Genomic DNA, 16,511 nt, shown 5'->3' on the forward strand with positions numbered 1-16,511 from the left:
TCACAAAGGTTCCATATTTGACAGTGGGCTCTAAAATATTTTGATTGGCTTACTCACTTCAACCATATAATTAATTAATCGTTTAAAACCAATTATTTTAACATTTAAATTAGAAAAATAGATAACCTACAATGATTATTATTTAATAAATAAAAAGAAAAATCTTGGGAGTATTATTCCTCTCACTTTGAAATTCACCTTTCATTCATCTTATCCTATAGCATAGCAAAGCGCATAAACGAACGTAGACAATGCAAAGATATGGCACCTCCAAATAATGCAATATTCACAACAAATCAAATACAGTAGAAAATAATCTCAATCCCCAGAGGCATAGAATTTATTATACTACAGTAGTATATTTTTAGCATAAATCAATCTTAGCCAAATTTATGTCAAAAAAACCGATGCTTAATTCAGCCCGAGGAAGTTTCTAATCGAACTCCAACAACTACAACCAAAACTACTTGTAATGTAAATACAACCGCCAAAGAAAAAAAAATTAACTTAGTTCAACTGGCTATCATCCCACATCACCCATCTACTTCTTTACCTCCTCATATTCTGCCTCAGGTGCCTGCTGGTCACCTCCCTCAGAGCCTCCAGTGGGACCACCACTTGAACCACCAGACATGTGCTGTCCAATCTTCGACACGGCCTTGTTTGCCAAATCAAGCTTAGCCTTGATATCATCTATGTTCTCAGTGGCCATCGCGCTTCTCAGGTCTGCAACGGCAGTCTCAATTTCAGTAGCTACTTCACTTGGAATCTTCTCCCTGTACTCATTCAAGGACTTCTCAATGCTGTAGATGGTGGTGTCCGCGTTGTTTCTGATATCTATCAATGCCTTCCTCTCCTGATCCTTCTGGGCGTGTAACTCAGCGTCCTTTACCATCTTCTCAATCTCATCCTCTGATAGACCACCTGATGACCTAATTGTGATCTGCTGCTCTTTGCCGGTGGTCTTATCCTTTGCAGAAACAGTCACGATACCATTAGCATCAATGTCAAACGTGACTTCAATCTGAGGCATGCCCCTAGGAGCTGGAGGAATACCCATGAGCTCAAATTCACCAAGGAGTTTGTTATCTGTAGCCATCTCACGCTCTCCTTGAAGCACTTTGATGCCAACCTGGGTCTGATTGTCAGCAGCTGTCGAGAATGACTGAAATAATGACAAGACTTGCATCAGAAATTTTTTAACCAGAAACATAAAGGATTTGCCAGTCAAATAGTACAATAATGTCAGAAAATACACATTCATAAAATGCTAATAGCTACTGACCTGGCTTTTCTTTGTTGGAATTGTGGTATTTCTGTTGATCAATCTGGTAAAGATTCCTCCAAGTGTCTCGATACCAAGAGACAGCGGTGTAACATCAAGAAGAAGCAACTCTTTGACATCACCTCGGAGAATGCCACCCTGAATAGCAGCCCCCATGGCAACAGCCTCATCTGGATTGACCCCTTTGCTTGGGGACTTGCCAAAGATTTCAGTAACTACTTCCTGAACCTTGGGAACACGAGTCATTCCTCCAACAAGGAGTACTTCATCAACCTCCTTAATGGAGATGCCAGCGTCCTTCAAGCAACTCTTGCAAGGATTCCTAGTCCTCTCAATCAAGCTGTTAACCAGAGCCTCAAACTTGGACCTCGGCAATGTGATATTCAGATGCCTTGGACCAGTTGAATCAGCGGTGATGAAGGGCAGGCTGATCTCAGTCTGAGTTGTTGATGAGAGCTCTATCTTTGCCTTCTCAGCTGCCTCACGTAATCTCTGCAGAGCAAGACGATCTTTTGACAGATCAATATTGTCCGTTCTCTTAAATTCACTGACCAAAAACTCCAACAAAGCATTGTCAAAGTCCTCCCCTCCCAAAAATGTGTCACCATTAGTGGCTTTCACCTGCAGGAAAACATGTGTTCAGCATAACAACATAAAACATGGAAGGGAATAGTTAAAAATGTGCTTAACAAGTATTTCACACCTCAAAGACGCCATTGGAAATCTCCAAAATGGATACATCAAATGTTCCACCTCCCAGATCAAAAACTGCAACAAGGCCTTCTTTATTGTTCAAGCCGTAAGAGAGTGCAGCTGCGGTAGGCTCATTAATAATCCGTTGCACATCCAGCCCTGCAATTCTCCCAGCATCCTTGGTGGCTTGTCGCTGCGCGTCATTGAAATAAGCAGGAACGGTAACAACAGCCTTGGTTACAGTCTTCCCAAGGTAGTCTTCAGCAGTTTCCTTCATCTTGGTCAAGACAAAAGCACCAATTTGACTTGGTGAGTACTGCTGCCCGTTGACCTCAACCCATGCATCTCCATTAGGAGCCTTGACAATTTTGTAAGGAACCATCTTCATTTCCTTCTGTGTCTGAGGGTCATCAAAACGTCTACCAATTAGCCGCTTGGTTCCAAAGACTGTGTTGGTAGGATTGGTGACAGCTTGTCTCTTTGCTGGTATTCCAACCAACAGTTCTCCTTTGGGGCTAAAAGCAACAACTGATGGCGTTGTCCGAGCACCCTCAGCATTCTCAATAACTTTTGGAGTCTGTTAGAAATATTGTACAATTTATACTACATGTAAGTAATCAATTGGGATCAAATAGTATGATGCAGAATTCAATAGAGAAAAAAATGTTTGCACCTTTCCCTCCATAACAGATACACAAGAATTTGTGGTACCCAAGTCAATACCAATCACATCATTTCCAGCCGGTTTGGTACTGCTCAGTAATAAATAGAATTGAATTAAAAAACTGAAAAAGACAATGACCTAATGCCTGATATACAAAAGATGAACATGGCATATACCTGAACGGCCTTACAAGACCTGCCAAGTTGTTGCTTACAGCCCACGATGGTTTAGTGTTTCCAGTTAACTGAAATACAAAATATATTAGTAGGCACCAAAATATCACAAGGTTCTTAATGCTACTAGTATAATCTTCAGACACTGAGTTTTGAGGGGTTCCATCCATAGAAATATGATCTTTCACCTAAGCAGTAAATAGTTCGACTACTCAAATCTACTAATCAAATAGTATCGTCAAAACAATACAGTCCCCAAGAGCAAGACATATTAAGTACTGCCACTAATTCAGTCACCGACCTTTGTCGACAAATTGGACCTCCCTGAATTTGAGTAAAGAATCTAAGTAATAAATAGGATAATCGCTTAATTATAAGTAATAATATTTCTACCCAGAGATGGTTTGAAATTCCAAAACAGATGACAATAAACCACGAATTCACAATATACTCTCACAGAAAATCACCAGTAATTCACATAAAGCGAAGTAAAAATTCTCTAAAAGATTCATTTAAATAGAAACGAATTACAGACCAGATCTAAGACAGTAACAAAAGCTTCACACCAGATCACAGAAACGAATCAAACGTTAGAGAAAAAGGAAAAGAAAATCAGAAAATCGGAGAATCGGCGAGACGTACTATTCTGAAAGCAGAGCTAGAGGCGGAGGAAACTTCACGGCGACGGAGAGATCGGAGGAGGACGGCGCTCGCCATTGAAATGGAAAGCTGTATTGAAATTGAGAGTGTATCGCTAGGGCTTAGGGTTTATGAAAGAGGAACTCTGGGGCTTGGAGAGGCGGATGCAAATAGCTGAGGTTTAGAATATAAAGAAAATCATAAATAGAAAATTAACGGAGAAATGAAATGTCAGAATATTCTAGATGTATGTAGTGCAATCCTTTGTGCTGGTGGATTGTTCCACAAGATATACAACCGCTTTTTTAATTTTGATTACATTTAATGCATAGTTATATACTCCATACAAATGAGTCAAAATAATTAGTGTACTATAAGTATTATTTTAATAATTTGATATATAATAACCCTATTTTATTGTTTATCGAATTAAATTTCTTTCATTTGTGTTGAATATACTTGACTACATGTTTAATACTTCTCACATAATTAGGCTTAAGGTTACTTTAGTATTTTATTACTATATTTAATTGGATGTTAACACTTTATTAAGTTAGAGTCTTAGGCCATCCACAACGTTGTCTCTATACCGTCTCTTAAACCGTCTCTTAACTACTATTTGAGCACTATTTGAGGGCCCCACTGTCCTTTTTTCCTCCATCTCTTAACTAAGAGACGGAACCTGCAACGCTCCGTCTCTTAACCGTCTCTATACCGTCTCTTAATTACTATTCATTCAATTTAATTTATAATTTTTTTTAAAACCCAATTCAATTTAAACAAACACACTTTATTAAAATTAAAACAATATTACAACTTAACATTAAAAAAAACGAAGACATAATTAAAATTCTAAAAAAATAAAAATGACATAATTTAATCTTCTCCGCCAAAGTTTTCCCAAATGTGCTCAATTAGATCCTCTTGGAGTTGGGTGTGGGCGCTAGAGTCGCGTGTCCTTGCCCGAATAGCCAACCGTTCTTGTATAGATGGATGCGCTCCACTTCGCGGCGGACTACTTGCGGTTGAGCTTCCGGGGGATTCGGGGTCGAACCAATTTCCGGCATCGGGTCCTTCGTCTCGGACAATCATGTTGTGCAAGATTATGCACGTATACATGATGTCGACCATGCTCTCCATGAACCACGAACGAGCCGGGGCTTTGATGATGTTGAAGCGCGCTTGGAGAACCCCGAACGCCCTCTCCACATCCTTGCGCGCAGCCTCCTGCTTCTGCGCAAAAAGAGCCTGCTTTGGGTTCGCTGGCCTGCCGCACGTCTTCACGAAGGTCGGCCACTTCGGGTAGATGCCGTCGGCGAGATAGTACCCCATTTTATACCGCCGGTTGTTGGCGACGAAGTTGATGGCCGGCGCTTTACCATCTAAAACTTCGGTAAAGAGGTCGGACTGTTGGAGCACGTTTACGTCGTTGTTCGAGCCAGGGACCCCGAAGTACGCGTGCCAGATCCAAAGTCGGTAGTCGGCAACGGCCTCGAGTACAACGGTTGGGTGGGTGCCTTTGTGGCCGCTCGTGTAGGAACCCCTCCAAGCCACCGGGCAATTCTTCCATTGCCAGTACATGCAATCGACACTGCCAAGCATCCCGGGGAATCCGTGCACTTGTTCGTGCAGGTTGAGGAGGAACTGACAATCCTCCGTGGTTGGCCTCCGGAGAAATTCGTCACTGAAGGCTGCCCGGACGCCTCTGCAGAAGTTGAGCAAGCACAAGCGCCCAGTGCTGTCTCCGATGTGCAGGTATTCGTCGAATATGTCGGCCGTTTGTCCAGTCGCAAGCTGCTGGATGGCTGCAGTACATTTCTGCAGCGTCGTGTGGCTGGGACGACCGACCGCGTCGAACCCTTCTCGGAAGAACTCCTCCCTGGCCGCCAAAGTATTCGCTATGTGGAGAAATAGCGGTTTCCGCATGCGGAAACGGCGACGGAAATAGGTATCTCCCCAAATCGGGTTATCGCAGAAGTAGTCGCGTACTAACCGTGCGGCGGCTTCCTCCCGGTTCCGATTGATGTACTTCCGGGAGCGTCGTGGGGGTGGTGCGGCTTCCTCCGCCTCTCGTCGTCGATCTTCTTCGAGTGATTGTTCCATTAATTGGCGCATTTGCTCAAAAGGATCCATTTGTTTGAGTTGATTGAAGATGGAAATTGGAGTGATAGAGAGGATTTGAGAGGAATAGATGTGTGTTTGTATTTGAAATGAGTATGGAATAGAATTATTTATAGAGTAAAAAATTAAAAATTTAAAAAATGAAAATAAATATTTAACGGTAATATTACCGTTTGAAAAAAAAAAAATTTTATTAAAAATCAATTTTTTTAAAAAAAAATGAATTATTGCGTCATCAGTGACGACGCCCACTCGCGGGCCAGCGAGTAGGCGTCACGCACGCATGGGGACGTGCCACGTGTCCCTGGCGCGTGGCGAGACATCTCGTCTCGTGTCTCGCCGAGACGAGCTACGCGACGAGACGGTCGCGAGCTGGAGACGAGATGGGCGCTGCAATGCGTCTCGCGGGGGTCTCGTCTCTCCGAGACGAGACGCGAGCCCGGCGCGAGACGCGTTGTGGATGGTCTTAGAGGTGAGAAAGGGTCATAAATGGTGGAGATGCAGCCACCTCTCAATCGACCTTCCCTTTTGTTTCGTGGCCACATTATTCATTATTCTGTCCATTTATTTATATCGAGAAAAAATGAACGTGTCACAATCATTTTCCGTTTAATGCTTTATCGTATAGATTAATGATTAATCTGTATTGGATAAGTTGGATACATTTTACACAGGCAAATTGTGACAATGATGTAGCAGTAGCATCACATATAAAATCACTAAAAATCGAGATTACTCGTTAATTTTTTTCATACTCCAGTTTTAAATAGTAGTAGTCTATTATAATATCAATTTAAATCATAATCTATATGTTTGTGTCAAAAAATACCAAATCATCAATATTAGCAATCAAGATTGAAACTATACGTTTGTCTCAAAAAATCCTAAATTATCGATAATACAAAACAAATACTAGAATCGTTGAGTTATGACAAACCTGGTATACATTCTACTAATTTGACATTTTATAGTTTTAAAATAGAAAGTGATATTAATGGAGTACTACTAAACAACATCCACTTTTATGAAGAAATGAGGTTGAAAAGCTCGCAACCAAAGGTACTATACAAGAAAAATCGAGCTTTCTCAAGAGAAAAACAATGGAGGAATGGCCTACATCCAGTAAACCAAGAATTGGGGTGTAGGTGTATAAAAAAATAGCAGAAGATCAATTATTGTTAAAAGGAGAATTTATATGTATTCTAGTATATACAATATGGAGGGATTACACGCCTCATATAGGCTAAGGAATTCTACACATGGTAAGATACAAATATGATTTACCCTAGCTAGAATTAGGGAGAGAATAATTATAATTGATTCCGTGATCTTCGTGTATCTTCCGTGATATTATGCGATATTGTGTATCTTCCAACACTCCCCCTCAAGTTAAGTAAGGGAATTTCCCATTCTTAACTTGCCTAATACTTCACCAAAACTTCTAGCGTCAACTGCTTTCGTGAGGATATCTGCTAGCTGGTCCTTTGAACGAACATATGGGAGATCTATCACTCTTGCTTCTATGTTTTCTTTGATGAAATGTCGATCTACCTCAACATGCTTCGTTCGATCGTGTTGTACCGGATTTTCAGATATATTGATCGCTGCTTTATTGTCACAAAAGAGCTTGCACGGTTCCTTTGACATCAAGCCTAGTTCCGTCAGTAACTTCTTTAGCCATAGGATCTCTGTTATCCCACTCTTGATCCCCCTGAATTCTGCTTCTGCACTTGATAGGGCTACCACCTTTTGCTTTTTGATTCTCCAAGTCACCAGATTACCTCCAACGAAGGTAAAGTACCCTGCAGTCGACTTTCGATCATTCGGGTTCCCTGCCCAATCTGCATCTGTGAACCCGTGTACTTCTAAGTTCCCGTGGTTCTTGAATAGGATCCCATGCCCTGGTGTTCCCTTCAGATAGCGCACAATTCTTAGAGCCGCTTCCCAATGATCAACTTGGGGTTTGTGCATGAATTGACTGACTACTCCCACGGCATATGCAATGTCAGGTCTAGTGTGGGAGAGATAGATAAGTTTACCCACCAGACGTTGATATCTCGTTTGATGAGTGAGTTCAGCTCCTTCTGTCAGTCGCAGACCATGATTCTGCATCATCGGGGTTTCTGCCGGCTTACAATCTAGCATTCATGTTTCAGCCAAGAGGTCCAGAACATACTTCCGTTGGTTAATAAATATTCCCTTCTTTGATCGCATTACTTCAATACCTAGAAAATATTTCAATAGACCCAGGTCCTTCATCTCGAACTCGGTAAACAGGTTCTCCCTCAACTTTCTGATTTCTTCCTCATCATCGCCAGTAAGGATCATATCATCCACATAAATAATTAGACAAGTGATCTTTCCCTCCTTCCTTTTTATGAACAGAGTATGATCGGAATTACTCTGTTGGTATCCATATTTCTTCATGACCTCAGTAAATCTTCCAAACCACGCCCTTGGTGATTGCTTCAAACCATAAAGTGTCTTTTTGAGTCTGCATACTTCCCCTGCCTTGAACTCCTCACTGAACCCTGGTGGAACTTCCATATAGATTGGCCGAGTTAGCTCCCCGTGCAAGAACGCATTAGTTACATCAAACTAATGCAGTGGCCAGTTTTTGGTCGCAGCAATAGAGAATAGCACACGAATAGTATTCTTCTTGGCTACAGGTGAGAAAGTTTCTGCATAATCGACTCCATAGGTTTGAGTATAACCCTTCGCCACTAGCCTTGCTTTGTAGCGGTCTATCGATCCATCTGGTTTCTTCTTGATTGTGAAAAACCCACCGGCATCCCACGGGGTCTAGATCCTTCTGGTCTCATACATGCTTCCCATGTTTTATTCTTCATTAGTGCCTTCATTTCCACAAGCATTGCTTCCCTCCAATGTGGGATTTCCATTGCCTCCTCTGCTGTCCGGGGAAGTTCTTCTTCCTCGTATAGTGCGGCCATAAAGGCCTTTGCCATTTTGGTCAGATTTGCCGTCGCCAAGTTCGCCACTGAATATATGCTTTTTCTTGATATACGCTCGGGACTGTATCTCTTAGGTGGGACGCCCCTTGTGCTCCTGTTGGGGAGGATGTATTGTCCAGTGTCCCCATCAATTGCATCATTCTCCACAGGTTCTACATCAGTACTGTTAGGAATAGTTGCACTATTGACATCAGTTTCAGTGGTTACCTCGGATATCACTGGAGGAGAATGGTCGGGTGTGGATGACTGAGGAGGCTCTGCCGGTGACAAGACGGGCACGGCGACAGTGCTAGCTGTCTCTGTTAGTTCCGCCGCAGATTCGCTTGGTGATGGCACGAACCAATTTAGGGGTCCACTTGACCGATTAATGGTTCTACTCTCCCCCTGGCCACTAAAATTGGTGTAGTAGTACTCACATTCTAAGAAGTTACAGTTCATGGTCGTTATTATCTTCCTAGACGACGGATCATAGCACCTATATCCTTTCTGATTTATTCCATACCCCAAGAAAACACACTTTATTGCGCACGCGGAAAATTTGGTTCTCTCGTGTTTAGGGACATGAACATATACAGAGCACCCAAAGATCTTAAGGGGTAGGGTAAGAGGTTCAGGCACATCGGCTAGAGAAGATAAAAAACTGCAACGGAGTTTTCATTTTCAAGATTTTTGTAGGGAGACGGTTCACCAAATAAACACATGTAGCAACCGCTTCGGGCCATAAAAATTTTGGAACATTAGAGTCAAAGAATAAAGCACGAGTTATCTCCATAATTATCCTATTTTTCCGTTCGGCTACTCCATTTTTTTCGGGGGTATATGGGCACGAGGTTTGGTGAACTAACCCTTTGTTCAAGAAAAAATTTGACATTTCTTTATTAACAAACTCCCTCCCATTATCAGACCTAAGGATTTTTATGGATGTCTGAAATTGAGTCTCGATTAGTTTGTAGAAAAGGACAAATTTTTCGTAAACTTCTGATTTGTTTTTCAAAAAATATACCCACGTCATTCTTGAACAATCATCCACAAACAATAAGAAATATCTAAAACCATGATCACCAATAACGGGCGCAGGGCCCCAAACGTCAGCATGAACAAGTGAAAAAAGACTCTTAACACGAGTTTCAGTAGGTTTAAATGACTGTCTGTGGCTTTTTGCCAAAACACATGACTCACACTCAAAATCCTTAAGATGCGAAAAATTCGGGAAAAGCAATTTAAAATAACCAAGAGATGGATGACCTAGACGTCTGTGCCTCAACCAAGCGTCTCGAGTTGCAGATCCGTGAGCCAGCATCGCGGCACTGTCTTGGTGAGCCATCTCGTCGACATAGTAGAGGCCTTGACGCTCAGTGCCACGCCCAATGATCCTCCTCGTCCTGATATCCTGTAATACACAGAAATTGGGATGCATCAGTAATGTACAATTCAATTCCTTTGTCACGTGGCTAATAGACATCAATTTCTGCGACAATTTGGGAACATAAAGACAGTTTGACAGTTTCAACATTGGGGATATCTCAATTGTCCCACTCCCTTCTACTGACGTAAGTTCCCCATCCGCAGTTTGTATATGACTTTTCATAGCCCCACAAAAATTCACAAAATCCTGTATATCATGAGTCATTGTATCGGTCGCTCCACAGTAAAAAATCCACCGATTATCTTTCTTACAAGACTTATGTTGTACAGCACAAGCAATAGGTAATTCATGCAATATTTCAAATCTGTTGGGGCTAATAAACAAATCATCACACAGTATGGGGTCATTTTTCGAATTATTCAAAGTATGGGGGGCTGCATGCATAATTCGGGGTTCAGACTGCAAATTTATGGGAGTTTGGGGTTCAATCTGTGGACTAAGGGAAGTATGGGGGTTTAAGTTCAAAAAATCATATGGGCTAGGTTTTATGAACCCTAGCCCATTACCTCCTTCGTCGGTTGATCCGCCGCTCTCCACTCCCCCGAATCGCCCGGCGAACGCTGCTTGTCTGACCTCCTCTGCCCGCTTGCCGCCGCCGCCGTGTGGAGGGACACCGTCCGCGTCCCATCCTCGAGTGGGGTTGTCTATTCCGCCGGCTTCCCTTACTCCAATGGCCAGTTTGGCCTTCCCTTGTTGATTCTCGTCCCACCAATCTGGAAACCCGATCAGTTTGAAGCAATTCTCACGGGTATGTTTGTTCATTCCACAGTTAGAGCACCATAATTTTGTTTTGTCGGGCATGGTGGCTCCACGGCGGCTGTTGGTGGCAGTGGGTGGCTGTCCAGGTCGAGGCGGCGTCGGTTGGGTACGGGGTCTGGTTTGTCGGGCTCCAAAGCCGAGTCCGACTCCATTCGCTGCTGTGGTTGAGTCGGGACTAGTCGACGGCATAATTTTGAGTCGTACGGCTTCTCGTTTCACCCAGCCGTATACGACGTCTACCGGAGGCGTCGGGCTTTCCTTGAGGATGTCCCGTCTGGTTCCTTCGAACTGGGGGTTTAATCCCGCCAGAAATTTGTACAATCGTCGCTGATTGATGATGTTCTGATATTCACCTATCCCTTTGTCGCAGCACGTGATGGTTTTGGTCTGGCAACGGTCGATTTCGATCCACACTCCGTGTAAGGTCCTCCAGTAGGTCTCCAAGTCGGTGTCCCCTTGGACAATCCGGCTGGCCTTGTCCTCCAGGTCATAGATCAAGTATGAATCGGACGTACTTTGATACGTCACAGCCAAGCTATCCCAAATAGCTTTCGCACTTTGATGGTGTGCGAAATCTGCCACGATCTCGATCTCCATGTTGTCCACGATCCAGGAGAAGACCACCAGATCGGTCTCCTCCCATTCCAGAAACTCCTTGTCGGTTGGTTTTGGGGGTTCCGGCACCCCGGTGATGTGTCGCAATGCCCTTCGGCTTCCAATGGCTACCCGCATCAGTCGGGCCCATAGTGCATAATTTCTTCCATTTAGCTTGAATGCTACTGTAACATTCTTGCTTGCTTTCAATCTGAGATCGCCATTCTTAACATCGTCTCCTTCTGCCATTTTCAGGTCCGGTTCGTCCGTCGCCGCCTTCTGGTCGGGACAGGTATTCGGGCAATGACAAGATTATATTCTGAGCCTGTGATTATATGGCTCTGATGCCATGTTGAAGAGGAGAATTTATATGTATTCTAGTATATACAATGTGGAGGGATTACACGCCTCATATAGGCTAAGGAATTCTACACATGGTAAGATACAAATATGATTTACCCTAGCTAGAATTAGGGAAAGAATAATTATAATTGATTCCGTGATCTTCGTGTATCTTCCGTGATATTATGCGATATTGTGTATCTTCCAACAATTATAAGTAACAAGAAACGATCGAATCTGTCCACAGCAAGACGACGTCGGATTAAATGCAAACGAGGGAGAAGATCAAACACATTTACCATGCACGATGATCATCACTCTTGCAGCCTAGCTAAAGACGTATGATCCATCCCGGCTCTCCTAACGAAGGGACCAGCTCCGTTGCATGACCTGCCTTCTCCGCCATGCCATTGCACGGCTATACAAAATAAATACAAAAGACGTATGTATTTGTCCAGGCCAGCCTGAATTGCAGTGGCGCTATGAAACCAACATTCTCCTTTAATCTCCTTATACGCCCAATCAACTCTTCTAATGCGTTTATATCTTCACTGCCAAACCAATCTCTAGAAGAACACTTTTCCTTGACTCGGGGAAATACTTGAATCACCTGGAGTTGCCCAGATTAATATGTTCCCAGCTTATTTTCTCATATTCGTTTAACTATGGTATCATCATGTATTTTTTTTATCAAAAAACACTCAAAGGTTGCATTCGGATTGAAGAATTAAAGGGAATTTTGAAATTCAAACTATCATATGAAAACCACCACCACTGTTTTTTGGTCGATTTGCAACCTACCCTACATGGCATGGAGTCACTCGAAATTCTTTCATAAAATCGTCTATCCATATTAAATCCTTCAAACTAATTGCAACCTAAAATAGATTGTATGGTCATGTAGGTCCATTATGTCTAACATAACATATACACCGCAAGCTTTTAGAGAGGGTGAAATAAATACCTGCAGTAGACGCTGCAAATCGAGATTCATTTTTGGGAATCTTCGGCTATCTAACATTTGCTTCTTCATAGCAAAACCACCTGCACAAAAATCACGAGTATCACATACTGATGAAGTAAATAAACATGAGACACCTCCTATCTAAAGGAGAACGTCTTGCTTAACAGTGATTATATGTAGTGGATATGTGTAAATGCAAACATACTACTAAAACAACTATACAATATATATTTATTATATTTATATTTAAGAGATTAGAATAAATTCATTTACAATAGAGATTTATTTGAGTAGGGATTTGGTAATTTTGAAATGCAACCAATAGTTCAAATATGGTATAAAGCGTATAAAAAGTTTTCTGTTTTCACTATCATTTCTGCTATTAAAAAAATGTACTAATATACAATAAATTTTCATTCCATCTTTTTATGGAGTATTAATTATTTTAATTTAAATTTTTTATATCAATATCATATTGACAATATGAAATACATTAAAAGAAGCTGCGGAAGTTACACATGCTAGAGTTATGTTTGGAGAGAGCTCTCAAATCAGCATTTTTAATTGCACCGAATGTAACAAGTTACAATACATATATTCTTCACTTTAGGACATTGTACTAATCTATTTTAACAAACTCTGAACATTGTACTAGTCTACTTTAACAAACTCTGCAAAATCTCTCTCTTCTTCATTCCATTGAGCAACACGTCTCTCCAAGTACAACGGTGGTCCTCCACCTTAGCTGGCATGCTTGGCTCAATCACAGTTGTAGCTCGTGTGAGCTCTCGGATTGGTTCTTTTGGTGCAACAACCTTTGTCGTCTCTTTTATCTTTTCTGTCGCATTGGCTCGTCTGGAGTCGATGACTTGTTTATCACGCGTAATCTCAGCATTGCAAGCAGCAGCTTGATCAACTCGCCATGCAACGGCTTGATCGACAGCTTGATCAACTTGGCATGCAGCGGCTTGACCAACTTTGTTATCTCTTCCAGCTTGATCAACTTGGCATGCAACGGCTTGACCAACAGCTTTATCAACTTGGTATGCAGCGGCTTGACCAGCTTTATTATCTCTTCCAACAATACACGGATTATAAAAGTGCTGTATAAGTCAAGGTTCGGTTCAGTGACATGTTGTATAAAATTGAACTGAACTTTTTGTATCAATTATGCTAAATTAATTTCTTTGTCTGATGGTTCCGCGAAAATTTGATGTTAGTGAATGCAGGAAAAACGCAGATCACGACACAGAGAATTTACGTGGTTCGATTTACTGAGGTAAATCTACGTCCACGGGAAGAAAAGAAGGCAGAGTTGTATTGCTTGATCTGTTTTCTACAGCTTACAATACAGACTTGCTATTTTGTATTTTATCTCTAGAGATCGAGAGAATGTCACCCTATCTATCAGATCTAGGTTCTATTTATACAAAGGACCAAGATCGTGGCATGCAGCTATTTACTAGGTAGTGGATGTCGTGGAGATCGTGGCGATCTTGCATGGGTCCACTATCCTGCATGAGTTAATGACTGCTTGACACCACTAAATAGATCGTGGGTGTAGTGGAGGTGGAAATCCTGCATGAGTCCACTATCTCCTAGTTCGGTCAAATACTGAGACCGAACTGCTGAATTATGGCCGAGCAGCTTTTGCCGATCTGAGAGTAGAGCTTGATGCCGACCTGAGAGCAGAGTTTGATTGGTTGGCTTTTACCGAGCTGTAGGCTGGGGCCGAACTCTTTGGTTGTGCCGAACTGAACTCTGATACTCTTTAGTCATGCCGAACTGATACTCTTTCTTGGGCTTTAGGCTGATGGGCTTTACTGCTGTTGGGCTTGTTTAGTACCTTGTTTAGTACGTACTCCATCACTACCCCCCCCGGAAAGCGAAGTGAATTACTTCGGCATTCTGGATAAAGGTACGGGGTAAGTCGATGTTTGTCCTTGGTCTTATGAAGTGAACTCTTTTTTGACCGGACTCGTCTTTGGTCTGATGAAATAAACATCTTTGACCGGACTCGTCTTTGGTCTGATGAAATAAACATCTTTGACCGGACTAAGCTTGTGTCCTAATTTGGCGAGTTTTATCGCTCGGATCGGACTTTCCGTTGTCCTAATTTGGGGATCGGACTTTCCCTTGTCCTAATTCGGCGAGTTTTATCGCGTGGATCGGACTTTCCCTTGTCCTAATTCAGGCAAGTTTTATCGCGAGAATCGGACTTTCGTTGCAGTTCGTTTCAGACGAAGTGCTTGATTTTTAAGCCGAATTGTGGTCTGGTATCCTCTTTAGAAGCTTGGACTTCACAATCGTTGGCTTATTGCAGCTCGTTTCAGACGAACTGCTTGTTTAAGCTGAATTGTGGTCTTGTATCTTCTGTAGAAGCTTTGACTCACAATCGTTGGCTTGTTGCAGCTCGTTTCAGACGAACTGCTTGTTTAAGCTGAATTGTGGTCTTGTATCTTCTGTAGAAGCTTTGACTCACAATCGTTGGCTTGTATATGTTCTAAGAAGGGGATCAGCCTTCGAAGAACAAGATACCTCAGTACCATTTGTAAGAGACGACACGCACAGAGACAGACAAAACACACAAAAACGCACAGAGACAAATAAAGACCAAGTAAACCAAATAAAGCACATTGACTGAACAGGACTCAAGACTGACTGACCGGACTGTCTCTTACAAATGGAACTTTTTGAGGTTGGAAATGTGCCATGTTCGGGGTACCTGTTCTCCTGACATGTGAGCCAATTTGTAAGACCCTTTGCCGAGGACTTCTGACACCCGATACGGACCTTCCCATGTGGGTTCGAGCTTGCCCAGCTTTTCTGCTCGGCTTACTTCGTTGTTTCTCAAGACGAGATCTCCCACTTGAAATAGCAGCTTCTTCACCCTTTGGTTGTAATACCGGGCTACTTGCTCCTTGTACTTGGCTGCTTTTATGCATGCCAATTCTCTTCTTTCTTCGGCAAGATCTAGCTCGGCTCTCAGTCCGTCGTCATTCATTTCTGAGGAGAAATTTAGAGTTCGGGGACTGGGTACGCCGATCTCCACCGGAATTACGGCTTCAGTGCCGTACACCAGACTGTACGGAGTTTCACCGTTGGAGGTTGTGGGTGTAGTTCGGTAGGACCATAGGACTTGAGGGAGATTTTCTGCCCATTGTCCTTTGGCTTGTTCTAACCGAGCTTTTAACCCTTTCACCAGGATACGATTTGTTACCTCCGTTTGTCCGTTTGCTTGTGGATGAGAGACCGAAGTGAACCGCTGTTGAATATTCAGCTCTTGGCACCAATTCTTGAACGTCTTGTCGGTGAACTGAGTCCCGTTATCCGAGATGAGGATGTGGGGTATGCCAAATCGGCACACTATGTTCTTCCAGACGAAATCCAATGCCTTCGAGCTCGTTATCGTAGCTAATGGTTCAGCTTCTACCCACTTTGTAAAGTGGTCCACGGCAACGATTAGGAATTTCATTTGCCGAGGAGCTTGAGGAAGTGGTCCCACTATGTCTATGCCCCATTGCATGAAAGGCCAAGGGCTTTGCATAGTGAATAGATCGGTCTGCGGCATCCTTGGGATATTTGCATGGATTTGGCACTTCGGGCATGTCTTGACGAGCTGCACTGCTTCTTGTACCAAGGTTGGCCAATAATATCCCCATCTTAGAACTTTTTTAGCTAAAGCTCTAGCTCCGATGTGGCTGCCGCACGATCCTTCATGAACTTCTCTGAGGATGTAGTCCGTCTCTTCTGGTCCTACGCACCGCAATAACGGCTGGAGGTAAGACTTTCTAAAGAGGACTCCTTCATGAAATTCGTACCGAAGTGCTCGGCACGTGATCTTCCGAGCTTCTCTCTTATCCTCGGGCAATTGTCCTT

The 16,511-nt window shown here is 42.7% G+C and overlaps 1 protein-coding gene across 1 annotated transcript; it reads right to left on the reverse strand.

The window, feature by feature from the left end:
- Positions 1-313: 313 nt before the first annotated feature.
- On the reverse strand, positions 314-3,643 carry LOC121808531 (heat shock 70 kDa protein, mitochondrial-like). The gene is made up of 6 exons (XM_042209070.1): positions 3,458-3,643; positions 2,819-2,886; positions 2,652-2,730; positions 1,989-2,555; positions 1,286-1,906; positions 314-1,165 (listed from the first exon to the last, which is right to left on the reverse strand). The coding sequence occupies exons 1-6, from the start codon at positions 3,530-3,532 to the stop codon at positions 542-544; spliced, it is 2,034 nt and encodes a 677-aa protein (XP_042065004.1). The 5' UTR covers positions 3,533-3,643; the 3' UTR covers positions 314-541.
- Between the last annotated feature and the right edge of the window lie 12,868 nt (positions 3,644-16,511).

This window comes from Salvia splendens, chromosome 6, assembly GCF_004379255.2.
Source record: "Salvia splendens isolate huo1 chromosome 6, SspV2, whole genome shotgun sequence".
Classification (NCBI taxonomy): domain Eukaryota; kingdom Viridiplantae; phylum Streptophyta; class Magnoliopsida; order Lamiales; family Lamiaceae; genus Salvia; species Salvia splendens.